At 44.2% G+C, this 22,948-nt stretch overlaps 1 protein-coding gene across 6 annotated transcripts in view; it reads right to left on the bottom strand.

Annotated features, from left to right (window-relative positions):
* The window catches only part of IL27RA (interleukin 27 receptor subunit alpha), a 33,552-nt gene that overhangs the window by 9,404 nt on the left and 1,200 nt on the right, over window positions 1-22,948 (bottom strand). For 2 of the 6 annotated variants that reach the window (XM_061613862.1, XM_061613863.1), the window contains exons 2-8: window positions 17,129-17,210; window positions 10,741-10,873; window positions 9,333-9,502; window positions 6,774-6,928; window positions 5,926-6,079; window positions 4,923-5,002; window positions 915-1,110 (exon numbers count right to left, since the gene is read on the bottom strand). In XM_061613862.1, the coding sequence (XP_061469846.1) occupies window positions 915-1,110; window positions 4,923-5,002; window positions 5,926-6,079; window positions 6,774-6,928; window positions 9,333-9,502; window positions 10,741-10,873; window positions 17,129-17,210 (970 nt within the window). Of the gene's footprint in view, window positions 1-914; window positions 1,111-4,922; window positions 5,003-5,925; window positions 6,080-6,773; window positions 6,929-9,332; window positions 9,503-10,740; window positions 10,874-17,128; window positions 17,211-22,088; window positions 22,186-22,948 lie in introns of those variants that run through there. The other 4 variants (XM_061613865.1, XM_061613866.1, XM_061613864.1 and 1 more) reach the window with 3 other exon arrangements.

The following is a 22,948-nucleotide window of genomic DNA, read 5'->3' as shown; positions in this document are numbered from 1 at the left end:
TGTAGTCCAACAACATCTAAAGGGCACCACCCTGACCATCTGTGCCAGAGACTTAAAGGGGCAAAATCCCTCCCCTCTCTCTCCCTCCCACTTACCGTTTAATTCCTCCCATACCCTCAATGGACATCTTTCACAGTCTGTATGTCCTGGGTGCTCACAAGTCCTTCTCAGGCCATTAGGGCTTTTTTTTTAATGTTTCTTTAGTTTATAAATGTATGTGCACATCTGCATGCATAGGGAATGCACCATATATGTAAAAACCACTACCTTTTTGTGTGGTTGCCGTGGCACTATTTTACTTCCAAACCAAACAAACCCAAGGTTACATTCACACAATACATTTATCCCACTATTATTCAACTTTGTACTGTCATGGCTTCCCTCAAAGAATCCTGGTAATTGTAGTTTGTGAAGGGTGCTGAGAGTTGTTAGGAGACTCCAGTTCTTCTCATAGAGCTACAATTGGTGGAGTGCTTTAACAGTCCATCCCTCTTCCCAGAGAACTCTTTGAGAATTATAGCTCTAGGTCTCCTAACAACTCTCAGCACCCTTCACAAGCTATACTTCCCAGGATTCTTTGGGGGAAACTATGACTGTATAAAGTGGAATAATAGTGGAATAAATGTATGGTGTGAATGTGGTCCAAGCAGCTGAATTGCTATAAGATACATAAAATGATCATTTGCTTATGAGGTCTGGCAAGAGTCTGGGTGACAGGAAATGCACTCCCCTTGCAAATAGGACGTGGGAAAGTGCATAGAAGATAGCAGCAGCACTTTCCCCTTCAGGGTGTGGGTGGATTACTCACTCTAAACAAGAAAAGGCAGGAAATGGGGCACAAGAGGAAAGGAATGAATGGACCCCTTGCAAGTAGACTTCACATCCTGTGCTAAGGCATTACCAATAACCCTTGCCTGCTTTTTCAAAGCTGAGATGGACAGACTGCGTCTTCTTAACAGAATTGCGAGCCGATACCCAGGCACAGTCAGCAGTGTGAGGGAGGGTAACACTGCAGCAAAGGTGCACCATCTTAGTGATGTTTTTGTTGTGATCCTGGAAGACAACTTCATAGTCAAGGATGGTTCCCCGGGCTGCTTCTGGGTCCAGTGCCTGTAAAAAGGAAGATGGGAAAGAATTCCCCCAGTCAAGAAATGGCTTATGAAGAAGCAGACCCTGAAGTAATACAATTGAGAGCCACCCACACCCTGCTCAGTAGGGGCATGGTATCATGGCAGGCCCTGGTCACATTCACAACATTTCATGAGTCATATATAGTGTAAATATTTTTTTAGGGGACAGACAGTCCTGTGCCTTTAACGAACTGCAGGACACGGCAAAATTTCAACAGGGTACACCTCACAGCAAGGAAATGCAGTAGTAAGAAAATGTGTACAGGTTTAATTTCTGTCTGTGATGTAGCTAGGGTTTTATCAATGGCAACTGCATGAAACTGCATTGGTATTTTCATGCCAAGTGCCTTTTCAAAGGGGAGGAGGAATTAGGACTGCCTCACTCCAGCTGTGCCTTCTCACCCATTTTTCAGAGAAAGACCCACATAACAGGCTTCTGGGACAATAGTGGGATCACTAGCAAGCCTCCCAGAGGAGAGGCTACAGGGGAATTAGAGAAATGCTGGCCAACTGTTAGAAGAGGAAGTGAATGCACAATTACAGAAAGACCTTAGGGGGGCAGGGGCAGGGGCGACCCTTGATGTTTAGTCTACGTCCCAGCCACAGCAGTAGCCCTTGGGTAAGAAAGCTCTGGAATAATAAGTTCAGAAACAGTGGCTTTACAAAAGGCCCAAATGACCACTACAGACGGCAGCAGACAATGAGCCTACTGCATGGTGGGAAACAGGCCCAGCTTCAGTACTCATTGTAGGCCTACTGGGGCCAGCGCTGAGCACAACATCTTTTTTTCTTTCCAATATTTAACTTCAGAATTAGCCTATTAATATTTTAACTAGCCTGTCTGTTTGCCCTTTTGTCAGTAATTTAGACTGGATTTTATTGAGAGTAAGGCAGACTATTCTTTTGCAAGAAGACAAGTGGTGGGATACAACGTGCCTGTTTGCAACAACCTGCTTGAGAGCAAAGTGAGCCTCAGAAGAAGTACAACGTATAGAACTCTACATAAGAACAGCCTGATGGATGAGGCCAATGGCCCATCTGGTTCAGCATCCTGCTCACAGTGGCCAGCCAGTTGCCTACGGGAAGCTCACAAGCAGGACCTGGATGCAAAAAGCATCCTCCTTCGGTTTGTACAACTGCATATTCTCTAGACTTTGAGCAAGTTCTGCCCTTATTATTTATTCATTTATATCTTGCTTTTCTACAGAGTATTCCAATTGGTTCAGGTGTAATCATCACGCATACCAGCCTTCGCCAGCCTGGTGCCCTCCAGATGTTGTGGGTTACAACTCCCATCAGTCCCAGCCATCTTGGGCAGTGTCAACAGACTAGGGGCACAGGGGAACACCAAGATTTGTAAAAGTACAACCGCCCCAAATCTTTAGGGAGGAAAAAACTACTGCGGACAAACACAATATATCAAAAAGCCCCGTGAGAACTAAACATGCTCAATATATGCAGAAAGCCAACCAACTGTTGGGGTGTGAGAGAGGGAGAGGGAGAGAGTTGTGTGTGTTATTGTTGCTGGGAATGGAACAGAGGCTGAAAAGGTGAACAGGAGCACTCCAAAACAGGTCCCATTTATAGTATTTGTTCCTGAATGGCTTTCCTAAAAATAATGCTGTATAATCTTATGCATACTTATTTGGGATAAAGCCCCACTGAATTCCGCATGGGACCGAACATTTTTTGAATCTGCACATCAGGATGTGTGTGACTGGCACATAGGTCTACTGTCGCATTGTTGTTTTGTATAGTTTATTAGAATTCTATGCAGCATTTTTCAAGTTCTGTTAAATAGAATCTATTTTGTATCCCATGATATTCACTAAGCAGACATGAGTGCATCACAGATATTTATGCCACATACAGAGGGCCAAGTGGCTATTTTAGAATCGTGTATATATAACACATCCAAATATATGGAAATATCAGATCCAAATCAAACCTGATTGGAATTTGCTCCCTGGTACTCCAAACACAGAGTAACCTTTTATATTGCAATATTTATATCAATATTTATATTGCCACTTTCGAGCCCCATGCCAGACTCCTAAAGCAGCTCCCAACCTTCATAAAACAAACCAATGCATCAGTCTTAAGAAGCACTTACCCTGCTGAGCTGGCAGCTCTGTTCTCTGCCAGCACAGCGACTTCTTCTTGCTGCAAAGGTCATCGTATTCACTAACTGTCCCTGGGTTGTGTAGCACCGTCAGTTCCCATAGACTATTAAGACCAAAAGCTGGATGCAAAGAGCCTTTCCAGCTCCGTGGAGAGGTTAGTTTCAGTTACTGACTAGAATAAACTTCAGGTTTGTCCTAGCCGAAAGCAGAGCTTGCAGCTCTGCCCATTTCCCAAAAGGTCCTATGTATTGTATTTTTGTAAAATAATATTTTTACTGAATAAATTTCACAATGTCACAGCAATACAAAACCAATAAACAAGACCAAAACTTCAAGGTGGTGTATTGTATTTGTATGCTATAATTCTCCTCAAGCATAATAATCGTAAGAAGAATGTCAGCTTTAATTAAAGGAGGAGGAACTTTCCTACTCTGTGGTACAGGGATGGGGAATTTCCTCAACCCCTTGGCTGAATTCTTTTGGCCAAATACGGTATCAATGGTGGGCATGGCCAAAGTCTAAAGTGCCCCCTTCAGAGATCCCCAGCAGTTAACCCTGGGGCTTCAGTGCCCTGCATAGCTTCCTGTTCCTCTCCATGAATGGCAGAAGCAGAATAATTTATACAAAAATAATTTTAAAATGCAAAATATGATTTGCAGGATTTATATCGGTTGTGGAATCTTGCTTTTCTTGACAAAGAACTTTGGGCACCTTGGTACAGAATACCTACCTCTTCAAAAGTATACAAAACATACTGCTCAGCCTAAAGGTCTATCAGCTTTCCAGGGACAAAACAGCAGTACCATGTGGGACCAGAGATACACGTGAGCAGATAGAGATGTGACTCTTATCTTTGTACATTAGGCTATATTCCAGCCATGCAAAAGATTCTGCACTCACCCACGCCATCCAGACAAGCAAGAGGCATTGTCACCGTTCAAAGAACACAAGAAGAGCCTGCTGGATCAGACCAATGGCCCATCTAATCCAGCATCCTGTTCTCACAGTGGCCAACCAGATATCTGTGAAGTAAGGGATCTCAGATAGCAGACCTAGGAAAGATCTTTCTCTGACCAAGATCTTGAAGAGCTGCTGCTAGCCAGAGACGAAAATACTGGCCAGGATGTATCAATGGTGTGGCTCATCTGAAAATACCTTCATATGCTTCTGCTCCTTATTTCCATTCCTCCACATCATCCTTGGTTTTTATCCAAAATCCTCCCATCCAAATTGACCTGGTTCACATGTAACATCAAGCTATGGTTTGTTTTAAACAAACCACAAGTTGCCTCACAGATGAGCAAAGAAAGCATGGCTTGTTTTTCCAAAGCTTGGTTTGTTTTCCAGCTGTTCTTGTTCCTTTCTAGCTTGGTGAATGTTTGGGGTGGGGTAGCCAAACAAACCAAGGTTAAGCAAAGTGGTAGATTTCAGATAGAATGCCAAACCATAGTATAACAAAACATTGTTCATAAATCAAAAACAAGCCATGGTTTCACATCATTATTTGTTGGGAGAAAATAAAATATGGTTAGTCTGTAGGGCTGGGTTTGCATGTTCAGACAAGTCATAGTGTTATATGCAAACCAAGCCAGTGTGATCCCGGCCTCAGAGAACACGACTGATTCATCCCCAGAGCACACAAGGAGTAAGCCAGCAGGGTTCATTTTACCTTCCACAGCAGGAGGAGACTTCGATCCCCATTCTTAGAAACACCAACTTCTTGCCACACATCAACCTGACCCAGTGGAGCTAAGAGCAACAGAGATGCAGCAGGCGGTTAGCAAGAACTAACAAGAGCGGCTGGACAATCACAGATGCTCTGCTCAAAGAATAAGATGCAAAAACAATCAAATAAGACATCATGCATCGTCTACTCTTCCCATGCAGATAGAAAACAAAAATTACAAGGTACTTTAGTAAGGATAAGGCTTGTACCCAGATGAACCCATTCTCCAAAACAGGATCAGCATCTTGAAGCCAAAAATATCTGCCTGGAGAGGTAGTGGGCAGTCCCTCAGTGCACATATTTAAACAAATGCTGAACAGTCATCTGTCATGGATTCTGTGGTTGCATCCTGCATTGTCCAAGATCCCTTCCAACTTGGAAATTCTACAGAGACGATACTCCCACCCCAACCATTCAGTATAAGGTCTGACAGTACAAGATAACTTCTTATAAAAGAATTTATCCTCACATTACATTTTATGGTTGTACATCTAAGGTTTTTAAGGGTACATCTCAAAAATGTCACACATGAATGGGACAAACAGGTGTTTGAAAATATGTTAATCAAGCTTCTGCTGCGATGCTAATGCAGATCCACACCTGACATTTAAAGCACCGTTATATTAATTTAAACAGTCATGGCTTCCCCCAGAGCATCCTGGGAATGGTTGTTTGTTAAAGATACTGAGACTTGTTAGGAGACCCCCAGTTCCCCTCACAGTGCTATAATTCCCATAGTGGTTTAACGATCAATTCCTCATCCCAGGGAGCTCTGGGAATTGTAGCTCTGTGAGGGGAACTGGGGGTCTCCTAACAACTCTCAGCACCCTTAAACTACATGCTGCTTTGGGGGAAGCCATGATTGTTTAAAGTGGTATGATACTGCTTTAAATATAAGGTATGAATGTGCCTTAACTCAGAATGGTTCCTCCAGGATAATACGTACCAGCCTCAGGGGTTCGAAAAGTCTGGGAAGAACTCCATTCACTCCAGAAGCCTTCTCCCTTTTCTGGAATGCACTGTGCCTGCACCTCGTAGAGAGTGAATGGCTTCAGGTCCTCCAAGTCATGGCCCTCCTGGCCTACATGCTCCTCACTCAGCTGGGAAAAAACATCATCATCATCGATTGTAACAGTAGAATTTACATTCCACTTTTAAAATAAGCATTTTTATAAAGCAGCTCACAAATCAGGTAATACAACAACTGCAAAATACACTTTTGCCCCCCCCTTTGATGCCATTTACTATATATACTCTATACTATATATACCTACTTTCAAACAGAAATAAAACAAGTCAAACAAAGAAACAGCATAAAAATCCATCAGAATGGCAGCAAGTTTAATGCAAAGCTGCTGGGCAGAGGTGGAAGAGCAAAGGAGGCCAAGTGTTAGGATAGCTGTGGGGTTATTTTTATATAACGAGAGGGAAAGTAATGCCAAGCAGTCAGAGCCAAACCCTGGGGCTGTAACTCCTGGGTTTGGTCCCAGTTGGGAAGGTGGCTTTATTTCCACTGAGGCTTCTGGCTCTGCTTCTTTCCCAAATCACCGCAGCTTCAAGGCACACCTGCTGAGTGCATACTCAGTCTGCTGGGATTGTTGCTGTGACGTACAAAACAGCCTTAATTGCATCAGACTCCTCAGGATGGAGTTCTCCTCCCAGAAGACAAGCCAGATTTATTTATTTATTTATTATTTGATTTATATCCTGCACTTCCTCCCAGCAGGAGCCCAGATAGTTGTTGATGGGAAAGGAAGATAGCCAGATACATTTGTCCAGACAAAACTGACTCACATAGGTCCAGCTATGGTCTGTTGATGTCTTGTATCGAAGGGCACAGGTGAGAGGCTGATGACCAAGGGATTCAGACCAGAGAGGGTTCTTCCATGTCACTGTAGCCCCAAAGGAATCTAACACCACAGACTCCAGATCAGGAGGAGGAGGCTTCACTGAAAGAAGCAACACAGGGAAATGACTCTCAGACAAGAGAACTCCTATTTCTTACCTTTGAATTCCATTCTACTTCCCACCCTTCACCCCAAGTGTTAGGAACAGAAGCATAACTGTGTCCTAACAACCATCTCCAAACTAGGCCCAATCCAAAACCCAGGAAACAACATGTGCATTTGGGGTTGCAAATGTTGAGGAATGCAATCAGGATTCAGCATGTCCACAGTCACACACAGCAAGTGATTTAAATTTCCAAATTATAACTTTTACTGTTTGTATTACTGAAGTGACTAGTTCTTATGAACCAGAGGGAAAGAGGTGTCTGGTGAATTCTCAGAAGCCAGGGAGAGGCTAGATGGACTTCAAGCAGGCAAGGAGATAACATTTCAGTGTGCCGCACACCTCACTGAAAAATTCCAAATTCTTTCAAAATCCAAATCTTGGGTGGCAAAAACAACTTAGCATACAAGACAGAATTTAGTCTAGTTACAGAATTTTGCACACCCTTTGGAGTGTTTAACAAAGTGCACACAGGATTGAATACAGTGGACGTACCGAGGGCGTGCAAGTTGAAGGGTGAAGAGGTGGTGATGCAGAACTGGAGGTTAACTTGGATGGGCTGGACACTGCTTTGAGTATACATAGGAAGTCCCACTGAAAGCCCCATTCACGTAATTTCAGGTGTCAAATTCTTTAGGAATAGAAGTTGCCATTTCTATTGCTCAAAAGAAAAGCTGAGATTCCTAGAATTCCCATGCTATTCATCTATCTATATGAAGCCGCTGGGATCCATCATCAGGAGATTTGGGCTGCGGTGCCACCAATATGCAGATGACACTCAGCTCTATCTCTCGTTTAAGTCCTCACCAGAGTTGGCTGTGGAGACCATGTCCAAGTGCCTGGAATCCGTGAGTGGATGGATGGGAAGGAACAGGCTGAAGCTAAATCCTGACAAGACCGAGGTGCTGCTTGTGGGAGACAGAGGAAGGTTGGGTCCTGTTGACCTGAGGTTTAATGGGGTACAATTATCCCTGAAGGACCAGGTCCGCAACCTTGGGGTTGTTCTTGATTCCAGGCTGTCCATGGAGGCTCAGATTTCGGCAGTGAGCCGGGCAGCCTGGTACCAATTACACCTCATACGTAGGCTGCAACCCTACCTCCCTGTTCATCAGCTCCCACTGGTAGTACATGCCCTGGTCACCTCTTGATTAGACTACTGCAATGCGCTCTACGTGGGGTTACCCTTGAAAACGGTCCGGAAACTTCAACTGGTACAGAATGCGGCGGCTCGTTTACTTACAAACAGTCGTCGCCGTGATCATATTACGCCAGTATTATTCAATCTACACTGGCTTCCAGTAGTTTTCTGGGCCCAATTCAAGGTGTTGGTGTTAACCTTTAAATCCCTATACGGTTTCGGCCCAGTTTATCTTAAGGAGCACCTCCAGCATCACCAATTATGCCGCCCGACAAGATCAGCCACGCAGGGCCTTCTCTCAATCCCACCAACAAAAGCAGCTAGGTTGGTGGGGACTAGAGAGAGGGCTTTTTCGGTGGCGGCCCCCACTCTCTGGAATTCCCTCCCGTTCGATCTTCGGCATGCCCCTTCCCTGGATACCTTCCGCCGAGCCTTAAAAACGTGGCTGTTTGGACAGGCCTTTGGGACCGCCGGGATGGGCTAATTACATACTGAATGCCCGTTGTTTACTGCATATGTTGTTATTTTTGTTACTGCTGATTATATTGTATTTTATTGTAATTATTGTATTTTATTGTATTTTATTGAAATTTAATATGTACGTTGCCTAGAGTGGCTTCGGCCAGATAGGCGACCTAAAAATTAAATTTACATTTTACATTTACATTTACAATTCCACTGTTCATGGCATCACTGTAGAATCCATTATAACCCTTTATAGCAGGATTATAAGCACTCTCATAACTAGCAAAACTTACTACTACTCATGCTGTTCTGTAATACACAGATACAGGGTCAACATCAGGTGTGAGGTGTGCCTAAGTGTCCTCTGATGGCCCACTCTTCTGCACTGTTGGGCTCCCAGTCAAGAAATGGGTAACTCTGATTTTAAATTATCCACAATGTCCTGGAATGATGCTACATCAGGTTAGGTTTAGCCCCTGTGGGAAATCTGAAATGGTGGCTCACAGACCCAGCTGTTTGTTTCTAGGGACCAAGGGCAACATCAGCACGAGAGGCCCTGTTGGGGTCTCAGCAGTTGCGACAGGCTACCAGATGCTAACACTGGGCCTGCACTTATGCATACAGGTGGACAAGCATGCTGGAACTATTTTTGGAGTGAGAAGTATTTTTTGTCCTTTTGGTGCAAGGTTGTCTAGACCCTCCCCCAAGCCTTCTGTCCCTTTGCATCTGTTTTCTCTAACCTATCTCATCAAGGTTGACGTGTAACTTGGTGGAGGCTGCAGTCCCAGCCATGCTGTGTTTGGTTTCCACCCAAACATGGTAGCTGTCCCCCTGCGTCAAGTGACTTCTTTCAATAAGCACCCAGTTCTGTTTGCTCGGAGCCTGCACTGTGTGGGTTTGGCCAGGATGCCTAGTGAAAAAGACAGGAAGACAAAGAGCAGCACCCAACATAAATCAGAAATGAACATTTGCCACTCCTTAATTATACATCTATACTTTCCATGACTTACCAGTTCTTGCAAAACCTCCCCACAAAGATTCTGCAAATGCTCCATTTCAAATCCAGAACAAAGCATACAACTAGAGAGTAGTGTGTTTGTGTGCATGTGCATGATGTATATAATACTGTCACCGGTTGTAGAGAATAGTTGCTTTAGCTTTTCCGGAATAGCTAAAATTACTAAATTACTAAAAATGAAAATAGCACTAATATATATCTTGTTTTTAAAAGGCAAACTGTAAGCAAATAGGAATGGTTCATGAAAACCATTAAGCACTTCGAGATGTGAGTAAGAAAAAATAGTTATTTTAAGTTCATAATGAATACTAGGCAACAGAGGCTTAAGTCATGAGGTGGCCTGGAGATGGTCTATATTTATAAGCAGAGAAAAATTATTGAGTTAAAACCCTGTTAGGGTCAAAGAGTAATTTGACAAATGATGACATATCAATGAATGTTTATTTAGTTATTATTAAACTTATATCCCGCCCTTCCTCCAAAAAGGAGCCCAGGGCAGCTATGGCCCAGGTCAGAGGGGGTATCATTGTCTCCATATTGCAGAAGAGAGCGTCATAGGTTACTGGTTTGCTTAAGGCCACCTGGTGAGTTCACAGCAGAAGTGAGATTTTTAATGGAGGCTTTCCAATTCATAGTGACACCAGCTAATACAGGAACTAACGAGGAGACATCCAGTCAAAAGGGTCTATGGCCTAATAACAATTCTGGAATTATTTGCAAAGTTGCCTTAAGCACAATATACAAGTCCTGCCCAGGCAGATAATGGATTTGCAATCCAAGAAAACAATGGCTGTCTCAGGGTTTTGCCTCCTGATTCAGAACCTTCCTGGAAGATTTCAGACTGAGATACAAGCACAGTGGCCTCTCCTGCTGCTGAGACATTGGTAGAGGCCCTTCTGTCTCCCTAGAGAATGCTGCATTGGCATTTGAGATCAACGCAGCCGACAATGGAGTGGGGAAGTTGCAAGACATTGTGGGTATTGCCACCAGTGCTTGAATCATACACACACACACTCCTTCCCTCAGGCTGACAGCAAACTTTGCTTGAAGTCTTGCTTCCTTCAAGCCAAAATCGCAAGACTCTATGGGGCTAGATCAGCCCAGTGTCACACTAGTAATTCTTTGCTTACAGTTTTAGGCTCTCATAGTAGAGGACATGGATGGTATTTGCATCTGGAGGCTCCTGAGTGAACCAGCTGCAGTTCATGATATTGCTGGGCACTAACTGGTAACACTGCAGGCTCATGGGGGCATCTGGATCACCTACAAAGAAAGACATATTCCAAAATCAGCATTCAAGTCACAGTAACCGCAACCATTATAAAAATTCATGGGAAGGGACCATAAATGACCAGTCAGAATTACCATCATTTCCTCACTGAAATGGAAATGGACTGCCTTCAAGTCGATCCCAACTTATGGAGACCCTATGAATAGGGATTTCATGGTAAGCAGTATTCAGAGGGGGTTTACCGTTGCCTCCCTCTGAAGCCCCTTCCTTGTCCGCAACTGCCAGCTGGGGGGCAACTGGGCTCCTTAGGACTATGCAGCTTGCCCACGGCTGCACAGGTGGCAGGGCACGTAACCCCGAGCCACTCACTGTGGGGTGATCTTTAGCTGGCCCTTGACACCCAGGAGACACGAGTGGGGATTTGAACTCACAGACACTGGACTCCCAACCAGGCTCTCCTCCCCACTGTGCTATACCAGCTGTCATTTCCTCACTACACATATATTTAAATTTAGATCATATTTAAGATTGCTATAATTTTATTTATATTGTAATAACCAGGTAGAATAACTTGTACAATCTCCAAAATCTATGGATAATCTGCTGTGTATGTTTTTGTAACTTTTTAATTTTGAAATAAAAGCTGGTATCTTGGAGGAAAAATCCTCCCACTATAACAACCGTGCAAGGTATGCCAATATTGCCAGCTTCATATTACAGGAAGGGAGGGGATGTCTGAAGATGAGATAATGGTTACCCAATGGATACACAGCAAAGCTCAGATTTGAACCAGTGGCTTCCATCCCATCCCTCTGCCACATCAGTCTATTACAGCTCTGCCAGTGCCTGTTCCCTTCTTGTATTATTTGTTCAAGGATGTCACATCCTGCATTCCATTAAACTAGGATATTTTAGTTACCGTCTATAATTTGCAGCCTTGCTAGACTACGACTCCCATCATCCCTGACCATTGGCCATGCCAGCTGGGGCTGATGGAAGTTGGACTCCAATAACATCTGGAAGGAACCCGGCTGGGGAAGGGTGATTTGGGTGATGCAAATTAATTGGGGTGGTCATTATGTGTGCTGTAGATTACCATTTTCAGAAGCCCCCAAATCTAATAGAGCAATGATTTAAGAGAGGGGCATCGGAAGAACACATGGTAGGTTGAAGCCAGGGGAGGTATCAACCTGGCTCTACCCCCCTGCCAGCACTTGAACATTTGCCTTGTCCCTTACCACCATCCCAACCAGCCATCAGATCTTTCATGGTGGTTGCCAAGGCCCAGAGGGTCTAGAGACCCTCAGACAGCAGCAGATGACGCTGTCAGCTGAATCGGTGAAGGGGAAAAAAAGACACATGAAGGAAGTTCACTGAGCATCAGGAGAGAAGTTAGTGAAGAGAATGAGTGATTTATCACAGAAACTATTATTGTAAGCCACAATGAGAGAAAAAAACAGGGTTAACATTTTCTAAATAAGATATTTAATCCCCCCCCCACTTTCCCATCCTTTTATTTGCCTTTGGAGACCTGCTGTGGGATCTTGAATTAATGTTTCTAGTAGCTTTTTCATCTTCAGAGAGGGCAGGCAACAAGACTGCAGCACCAGCAGCAGCAGCATCATACAGGATATCTTGCTTCACATCCTGGCTGCTTCTGGTCTCGAGGTTATGCAAGTCTGTCTTGTCCGCCTGCCTGCTCCCTTACTCCAGAAGTCAATATCAGCAGCAGTTAAACAATCCCTGCACCATACATGTGTATATATTTAAAAACTTATGGATGTGCATCTGAGAAACGTGGCTTGATCAGGGTTCCCTGATGCATGTAAAGGAGTGTTTAAAGACACATGCTATGTCAGTCACAAATATTTGCTTGCTGCATGAAATTCCACTGCACATGTACTGAATCTTGTGACAATCAGTTACATCTGCACCATGAAATGGAAATGGACTGTCTTCAAGTCGATCCTGACTTATAGCAACCCTATGAATAGGGATTTCATGGTAAGCGGTATTCAGAGGGGTTTTCCCCTTGCCTCCCTCTGAGGCTAGTCCCCCCCAGCTGGCCAGGGCCTGCTCAGCTTGCCACAGCTGCACAAGCCAGCCCCTTCCTTGTCCGCAACTGCCAGCTGGGGGGCAACTGGGCTCCTTGGGACTATGCAGCTTGCCCATGGCTGCATGGGTGGCAGGGCACACTTTGGGGGTGATCTTTAGCTGGCCCTTGACACCCAGGAGACACGAGCAGGGATTTGAACTCACAGACTCTGGACTCCCAGCCAAACTCTCCTCTCCACTGTGCTATACTAGCTGTTCATCTGCACCATGGGATGGAACTAATCACCATAATGATCCAGTCAGCCTTGTAGCCAACCTTCCTTGTTAGGTGGGGCAGCCACATTTCTAGGTGGGGCATTTGGGGGGGGGGAGAGGTACATATCGCCAGCCAGTTCCCCCCCCACACTGGTGGAGAGGATGCGAGAGCCAGGCCAGGGGAAGGGAAAGACAAGTATCTCCTTCACCCTCACTCCTCCTCCATCCAGAGAGCGTGTTAACTTACATGAATGAGGTTTAATGTGTGGAATTGTCTCATCCTTTTTTGAGAGATCCCCAGAAATACCACTCAAAACCTTGACTTTGCCTATAGCTACAGTCCCCTTTCACCTATGGACTGTCCCTGTGTTCTGATTCTTAAAGACAGTGACCTCCTGAGTTTGGCTATAATGCTGCATTAGGTATCTCAGTTTTAGATTCCATCTGAAAAACAAATGTCCATACTACAACTTTAGGGAAAGGCAGAGAGAAAATAAATACTATAGGGTGTGTTTGTTAACTCATCCCTGAGTCCCTCCTTCTAGTCTTATTCCTGGCCTTTAGATCTTCCTTCCTGTTGGACAATCAAGGGAAAACTGTTTAACTAGCTGCTATATAAAGGATGAACTAAGCAATTGGAAACTAACTGTGGAAAACAATCGGAATTTTTTTTACTGGTTGCTGGGTTTCTCTCCAGAAACACTGAAAAGGCCTCATGCTGAGCTGCACATACTGGGAAAATAAGAAATTAGGTCTGAGTTTCAGGTGTCCAGCCAGCCAGCTAGCTATTTCTATTCTTCTAGAACTGTTTTCATCCTTTGCCATAAAGAAAAAGAAGGAAAAAATAGCCACTATGATTGTGAGTATAGTCAGTGCTTTAAAAGAGTAAAGGGTAGCCATTTTTCAGATCACTTTAAGTTATATTTGTATTTCAATAAGCACCCAATTCTGCTCTACCCATTATAACAACTGCAGAATAATAAACCAACTCTTACTTCGTACTGCAGACAAACAAACATGATTCTTTATTGCTGGCTTGGTAGATAGCATAACTGAAACTGAAAAGCAGAACAACAGGGTGGAGTCTAACTCTAGCCCATAATACCAAATTCTAATACTTCTCTTCAAGGGTCATGTAACTATACAAGCTGTTTTTTCCACAAGCACTTAAGTAATTACAGGGTGATTGTGATCATGAGAATCCACCCTCAGTCAGGGAAAGTCTTGACTGAGCAGAGGTTTGGGGGCTCTTCCAGATGAAGCTTTTATTGTGCATTCACCCTGCCTTGTTCACTGAATTTTTCAGGGTTTCTTGTCAGGGCCAGCACCATGCATGACTGGGTACCAGTCTGCCCCAAGCTGTAGCCCAACACCCCCCATACAGACGGTGCGGGGCTAATAAGCCTGCCCACTCACTGCACCTATCTCTAGTGTCATCATGTGAACGACATGAGCGTGTAGTAGGCATGCCTGCGATCCACCAAGATGGCAGTGGGACGTCAGCCCTTTAGGGAAGCCCCCACCATCTTGGGTGATGGCAGGCATGTGTGCACAGAGTGCATGGCATTCACACTGAAGGAAAGTTAGATGGGGCACGGAGGTGGGCTTCTTGAAGCCCATGTTGTCTGTATTGGGGTGGTACCTGGGAGCTCCCTCTCCATGATCCGCAGCAGGGTTGGGTTGCAGGACCTGATGCTGCCGCAGATCACAGAATGGGAGCGCCACCCTCCCACCCTAAGGAGGGGCCCCTGAATGAGGCCCTCATTCAGGATCCAACCTGGCTGCCCGCTGGCCCTGGATCTTGTTCTTAAATTGTTCCTATTCTTAACAAGCTATCATTCTTTAAATGGAGATTGTCATTGTTTGCCATTTCACAAGTTAAAATGGACATTTCCCAAAAAAATCTGGGGGAGGGGAAAGCACAGCTCAGGGGAGCAGCACCCCCATTTGCCCTCCCCCCCCAGCTACAGGCCTGCATCCAGTATCACCTTCTGAAATGTACCTGCTAGCTGGCAGTGGAACGGGGTACTGCCCCTCTACCCTTCCCACACTCATCCTGGATAGGTGATCCAGAAGGATATCATGATCAATTATACCAAAAGTAGTCAAGAGATCTATAAGAATCAACAGGATCACACTCCCCCTGCCTTTCTCCTGCAATAGATCACCCACCTGGACAACCAAGGTAGTCTCAGCTCAAGACCTTGGTTCAAAGCTGGATTGAAATGGACCCAGATAATCAGAATCATCAAGAAATATTTGGAGTTCCAACACACATACACACACACACTCCCTCTCAATCATATTGTGCTAAGATGGGGTATTAGTGACTGGATAGTAGTCTGAATAGTCATCTGCATCCAAGGCGTTCAGCCTGATTACTTCTGCCTCACTCTTCCCTTGGCAGAAGCAGGTAAACAAACCAGCTTAGCAGTACCGCCAACCTGGGATCAGGATTTGTTTCTCCTTAACAAGCCAGGGATGCCAACCAGACTTAAACCAAAGTTGTTTGTTAATTTATGAATCCAGGCTTGAAAGTGAGCAAGCTGCGCTTTGGTGGCTGCTACAAATGATAGGAATCATCGAACAGGAATCCCCCAGCACCACCTTCTGGGTTCGTCCCTCCAGGAAGGAGCTGAGCCACCGCAACACAGTGCCCCATCCCAGCAAGGCGGCCCAGAAGGATACCATGGTCGATGGTATCGAAAGCCGCTGAGAGGTCCAATAGAACCAACAGGGACACACTCCCCCTGTCCAGCTCTCTGCGTAGGTCATCCACCAAGGCGACCAAAGCCGTCTCTGTCCCGTAGCAGGGCCTGAAACCAGACTGAAATGGGTCATGATAATCCGTTTCATCCAAGAATCTCTGGAGCTGGGCAGCCACCACACGCTCTATTACCTTACCCAGAAATGGAATGTTGGAGATGGAAGATGGAAAATGGAACTAATAGGGATAATAGAACAATGGCTACTGAAATTACTGAACCTAACAGATTCTGATGTGATGGATTAATTGAAATGTTTATTTTGACTATGGTTATGACAATAAGATTATCATAATTAGTAATGAGATGGATTAATCGATATGCTTATCTGGAAAAAAAAATTGATAGATATATTTCTTAAAGAATTGAAACCTCTCTTTGACTTTTTGTGGAAAGAATAAAGTAATGTTTATGAGATTTGATGATTAAGTAAGATAACTACTGGAGGAAAGTGATTTTATAATATGACTTAAGAGACAGGATTGTTATATATTATAGACTTATAACTGATTTGATCTTTGACAAATGGGAAGTCAATATTTTACTCTTTATTTTTTATTTTTGTTTTTTTTTTTCTTTTTTTCTTTTTGTTTAACTATTTTTGATTTTGTTTTTTGTCTTTGAATGTTTTATGATTTCGTCTTGTATGTTTTATGAAAATCTGAATAAAAATTATTGAAAAAAAAAAAAAAAAAAAAAAGAAATGGAATGTTGGAGACTGGCTGATAAGACAGCTTTGTTCCTGAATAAGTTTGATGACTGTGAGGCTCCTGCGATATTATATCAGCTTAGCTAATGGGCATCAGACGCTGAACTGACATAAGCAGCAGTGCCCAAGCTGGCATGCTCCTCTTGCTGGCGTGCTTTCCCAATATGTTAGACCCCAATGTGAAATACTTGTGCAATCAGCCCTTCTCCTGTGGTAACAAATACCAGAGCTTGGAAAAGTTACTTTTTTGAACTACAACTCCCATCAGCCCAATCCAATGGCCATGCTGGCTGAGGCTGATGGGAGATGTAGTTCAAAAAAAGTAACTTTTCCAAGCTCTGACAAATACTACAGCCAAGTGGCACAGTGCCACAGAAAATCCATTCCCACACAGCTGCAGGAATGTGCACATATGAGAATAATGACAGCCATAATCATTGCCTCAGCTATGAAATTTTGGAGACAGGCCTGTTCAAATGAAGTGTTGAATACTGATCCCTTACCTTCTTTCATCCCAAAGACCTTTAATGACAGAAGCAACAGGCATGCGGCATTCCACCTGTTTCCCATAGTGCCAGCTATGCCCTGTATTAAGAGAAAGCATGGGTGGATCATAAGATAGGAATGAAGCCAATAGCACTGAATCCATTACCTTTTTTATTTTATTTATTTTTAAAAGCTAAGTATGCCATGTGCATGTCAGAACGGGACATTGGAGAAGAGCTCAGCCTCTGAGACATTGAAGCATAACAGTTTCATTTTAATTTGCTGTTAAGGAAGGATGTGTTTTCAATATAAGTGGGTAGGGTAGGGGAACCAGGGGGCTGCCATTCATGTTTTGGAGGGCAGAGGGAGGTACGGAGTGGGGAGACAGTTATGTCATCGGGGGAGATGGAAGCGTAATAGGGTGTTATTATTATTATTATTTAAATAATTGTTTTAAATAATGCACAATAAGCTCAAAGAATAACAGGGGGGAAAGTTCTGTGTGACTCATCACTGGTGATATCATAGGTACTCTTCCAGTAGGAGTAAACGAAAATGGCGTAATTCCAAGCTCTACCTCTACTGTTGGCGGCTATATGCCTCCGGATATCAGCTGCTGGGGAGCACACGTGAGGAGAGTGCTGCTCCTGGACTTCCCAGAGGCATAACATTGGCTACTGTGAGATCAGGGTGTTGGGCTAGATGGCCCTTTTAGCCTAATCCAGCAGGGCTCTTCTTCTCTTATCTGCATTCCACACAGCATTTGACATGGCAACGGATGGATGGAAAAATCTTGTTCTCCCAGAGGCAATGGTCAAAATATGACATATAAGCATGGCGAGGGCTAACCATGTTTTGTTGCCGTATCCAGGAGTCCACAAATCTTGGCTGACCTTGATAGTAAACTATCATTTGTAGCAGCCACCTATCATTTGTAGCAGCCACCAAAGCGCAGCTTGCTCACTTTCTGCTGCACAACAGGAACACCTGTCCCTGAGGTACTTGCGCTCTGCAAAGTGGTTATATAAGAGATAATAAATGCATGGTCAGTGTGTCTTTTTGTTTGTAGCAATGCCTCTTCTGCAGCCCACATCACCAGTGTTGCATCCCAACAAATGTCGTGGCTTGATGTCATTTTGAAAGAGGCACTCATTGGACACACTTGCATATAGCAATCAGCTCTGGCTTAATAAACCATTCTGCGCACGTGGCCTGATCACTTCCACCTTGCTCCTCCCCAGGTGCAAGCAGTGGAACAAACCAGCTTAGTGTGTGTCCGCACCTGGAACCAGGGTTTGTTTCTTCCTAACAAGCCTGGATTCATAAATTAACAAACAACTTTGGTTTAAGTCTGGTTGGCATCCCTGGCTTGTTCAGGAGAAACAAATCCTGATCCCAGGTTGGCGGTACTGCTAAGCTGGTTTGTTTACCTGCTTCTGCCAAGGGAAGAGTGAGGCAGAAGTAATCAGGCTGAACGCACCAAGCTGTAACTTGTGCACAGTATGTATAAATATTGCTACCTGACAATAGGGACCCTAAGGCATCCTGTCCCTTAAGCCAATCAGTTGGCTCCCCTAACAGCCATCACAGAAGCAATGAGAACTTGTCAGTCCACTCTGGGGCATGGAGCGACCTGACTCACCTAGTCCAGCCCCCTTCACCTTTTTTAAAGTGGCAGGCCCATAAAACTTTTTGCCTACAATGTAGCAGCAGTTAGTTCTAGGTTAAAAAAAAAAAGCTCATGCAGGCATCTTTACCTACTCCCCCAATTCACCTAGACTCTAAGTTTTGAGCTAATTGCACCTGTTGGGAAAGGAAATAATGAAGGCCCGATATAAAATGGATGTCGGTTTATTTCCCCCTGACCTGACCCTACATTCCAGATGGCTGAATTTCAATAAAAGCCTGAATAAACTGGAAAAGACTCCTTCCCTCAAATGTTTCAGTTCTCAATATCACTATGCATTGTAAAATACTAATGACTCTGGTTACAAAGAAAACTAATGTTCCATCTGCATGTCTTTAGACCTTGACAGCATACGTTTGGAAATGGAGAAATGTATCCTGAATGTATCCCCCACTTGATGGCCTTACTTGTTTTTCTGCTTCCCCTCGTTATCTGTGCTTCTGTGCTCTGGCACCCGGTGCTTATCTCAAGGTTGAATAAAATATGCAAGTTAATGTCTGTAAAAGGGGCAAGATGTCCCTGGCTTTTGTTACTCCAAGCACCCCTCTTTACATGTCTGAAAGTTACTTTGTCTACCGATATTTCCTTTTGATTTTCTGACGTCTACTCCCCATTTTGTAACCATTGGGGAATCTATATAATCTACTGTATATCAATAAACGAGGTTCCCACTTCTGAAAGGCATCTTGCTGGAAGGTTTTGGGACCCCTTTGCAAAGGTAAACTTGGTATTGTTAGGAAAAAATTAGGTTCCAGACCCCAGAGACACCCCAGAAACTCTAATAAGTAATTATGAACCAATGTTACAAAGACCGACGGGATCTAGGAGGGGTGGGGAGCCCAAGCACACTAAGTTTCGTTTTCCTCTGTGTGGGAAATTAAACATTAGTGGTGCCTACGAGGCAGCAACATTGTTTTAAGAATGATAATTACACTCTGTCCTTGACTGTTTTTACTCTCCTACCCTTTGTGCTTCTTTCACACCCGCATATCCTTCTTGGCAACTCAGCAAATGAATCCATAATATTCCTCTAAAAAGTGATAGTTGCTCCACATTATTAGCATTAGAATGACCCTTTCTCTTTCATGTTTATGGTTCTAAAGCGTCAATTCGAACCCCTTTCTCACCCTTATCTCAGGATATACTGTTCTTGTGTTCTGACTTTCAAATCAACATCCTGACTTTGAAATACAACAAGTGATATGTAGCTTAAGTTTGTTACCTTTCTGTATGATTGTATTGTATCCTGTTTTGCTTATAACAACTATATAAGGGTGCTACAGAAAATAAACGGGGCTCTCTTCCTTGCCAGGCTGTTGTGCCTGCGTGAGATTGAGACCCACTTTTTGATCAAGAAGTGTATGTGTGTCTTTACTTGGTATCTGGCTGAACATTCAAAACAGGTAATTGGAATTCCCACTGAATTGAAAACTATTTTAATATAGTCAGATGTTATCTCTTTTTGTTTGTATGGCACATTTTAAGTTGTAATATTTTTTAAAGAATGTTCTTTTTCTGGTGGTTGTAAAGGCATTCCTAATGAGAAGTAAATCTACCCAAAGTGGTACTTCCTCAAATCCATTTTTTTTATTTAACCCTTTCAGCTTTACAGCCAGGTTACCAAATGTAACTCAGTTTCAAATATTTACAAACACATCACTACTTGCAAATAGTAGAAACAAGGATAGTGATGCACATGGTTATGCTTTGAGGCTTCAAAAAACTAAGGGGGGCATATTAGCCGGGAGACGGCATCCGTTCAGTGTAACGGAGAACTGACAGTCTGGAAACACAGTATTTTTTCAGAGAGCTGGCATCAGTATACATAAGAGACTGCTGCTCAAGACAGATATATTCATCCCACTTTTGTTTTGTAAACAGGTTTTGCAAATTTCATGTTTTAAAAATCCACAAAAGTGTTTGACAAACAGCAGTAGAACAAAAAATATGTATCTATAACACAGACAGGGGCCCTGTGGCTGGACTACAATTCCCATCATAACTGAGCACTGGTTACTGTGGTTGCAGCTGGTGGAAGTTGGCATCTGGAAGGCTAAAAACTCCCCATCCCTGATTTATAGTATGGACAACAACGGTGGTAAGAAAAAAAGGGACTGCAATGAGCTCCAAAAGGCTCCCTCTAAACAGGGTGAATGGGTATTAAACTGGTAAACGTGATTCAATGCTAGTGTTTAATTACAGCATTTGCTTCCACAAGATGTATTAACACCCGCCCCCAAATCTTGGATGTCTTTAAAAAGAGGTTAGACAAATTCCTAGAGAATAGGGCTGTCAATGACAGCTGTGCAGAAGTACCTCCAGCATCAGAGGGTGTATGCCTCCGAACACCAATTGCTGGAGAGCACAAGTGAGAGGTACCCTCATGCCCTGCTTCAGGTCTTCCCATGGCCATCTGGTGGGCTCTTGTGAGAACCGACGGACCTTTAGTTGGCCCAGCAGGGCTCTTCCATACCAGTTTGCTCTTAGGAACTATGGTCCGCTCCACCTCAAGCATCTGTTATGCTGTGCCAGAATGACACACCTTTGGCGGTGTGGAGGGAGGGAAGAGCGAGAGAAAAGGGTAATACCTAACCACTGACAGTGGAGTCCTAATACATGGCTACTTAGAAATAACCTCAAAAGGACTGACTCCCAGGGAAGTGTGTGTATAGAATTGTGGTCTGAATCTGCAAACAGAAGGATACCCATTTTCTTTGCTTCTAATTTTATTTATATCTGAGGAAACTAGGAAAACTCAAGGCCCTCCTTCCTCTGAGACTTTATGTCACCAGCTGTATAGACATGGGAGAAGCAAAGAGAGCTACCCAGGCTCTCTAAGCCAGGACAGGAGATAAGGCTTCACATATTACAGCAGGTTGAAGGATGCTGTCCATACATTTCTCAAGCAAGTCTAGCCGGGAACGGCAAAGAAGCCGTTCCCTCTAGTCCCAGGTGAATACGTGCTAGTTGAAGTCAGCCGGGCAAACACTCTGCACGTGTTCAGAGACAGTCAACAGAGAGCGCTCCGGAACTCAGACTCAAATTAAGTCTGGAGATTTGGGAGGAGATTGTGGGTGGGCAGAGAGAAATAAAGGGAGACAGCAACAGGACGTTAAAAGTTAGGACAACGCCACCCTTGCAAAGGCCAGGGTCTGTCCAAGAACCCAGGCCAGGCCAACCCAGATCTCCTTTCTGTGGCGGCCACCCTAGCCTCGGCATCCTCCGGAAGCGCAGCCCGAGAATGACGCCCCCGCCGCGAGAGCCGCGAACGCCACATCTCCTCGCTTTACCTTCTCAGAGCCGACTTTTCTTCCGTCTCCACCAAGAGTGCCACAAGAAAAAGGCAGCCGCCGCTTCCTACCGCGCCTGTCACGGCTCAAAAGACCGGCTACGTCACAAGCCCACTAACAACACGCGCAGTCGCCGAAGTGCCCCATTGGCTTTGCCTACATACCTACACCAATCACGACGAGGCAAAGTAGCCTCGCCCGACAGTGCGTGCTTTCTATTGGCCGGATAGCGACCCACCTCTGCCAGTCATTGATCCTCTTTATTGAATTCCTTGCTCCGTTTCCAGCCAAGCAGTCTGTAAGCAGAGGCTTCTCTGGAGCCCCTTGTCGTCTTTTGCTTCATTTTTCCCATTCCTTCAGTCTCTCCAATATAAATTAACTATCAAGTCTGCCTAGGTATAGCTCTTTCCGGCTTTTATATCTTACCAGTCTCTACTTTTAATTGTATTTTTAGGATCATGTCGTCTATGCTGCATACAAACCCATATCATTTTAGCTATAGCCTTCACGACCCCCAAGAATATTTTATTTCAGTTTTGGTATACAAATATCAGTACAGCGTAAAACAACACATAACTTTCAACAAAGGAGGGGGAGAGAGCATTGATTGCATTGTAGCATCTAATAGTGGCATCACTAGGGTTGATGTCACCCGGTGCATAACTCATGGTGTCACCCCGATGGACCTCCTCCCGTACCAGACCATACAGAATCCTTAGTAATGTTTTTTGTACTAATGTTACTCGTAAATCGTAATTCCTGTATATCACTGAATGTAATAGTGCACACACACAGACACACACACACAGAGCCAGCTGTGGGATCGTCACACAAACAAACTAGAACATTTTTTCCCTTTC

Source organism: Rhineura floridana, chromosome 3, assembly GCF_030035675.1.
Source record: "Rhineura floridana isolate rRhiFlo1 chromosome 3, rRhiFlo1.hap2, whole genome shotgun sequence".
Taxonomy (NCBI): Eukaryota; Metazoa; Chordata; class Lepidosauria; order Squamata; family Rhineuridae; genus Rhineura; species Rhineura floridana.
The sequence above is the reverse complement of the archived record's forward strand: the minus strand, read 5'-3'. Positions and strand labels throughout refer to the sequence as shown.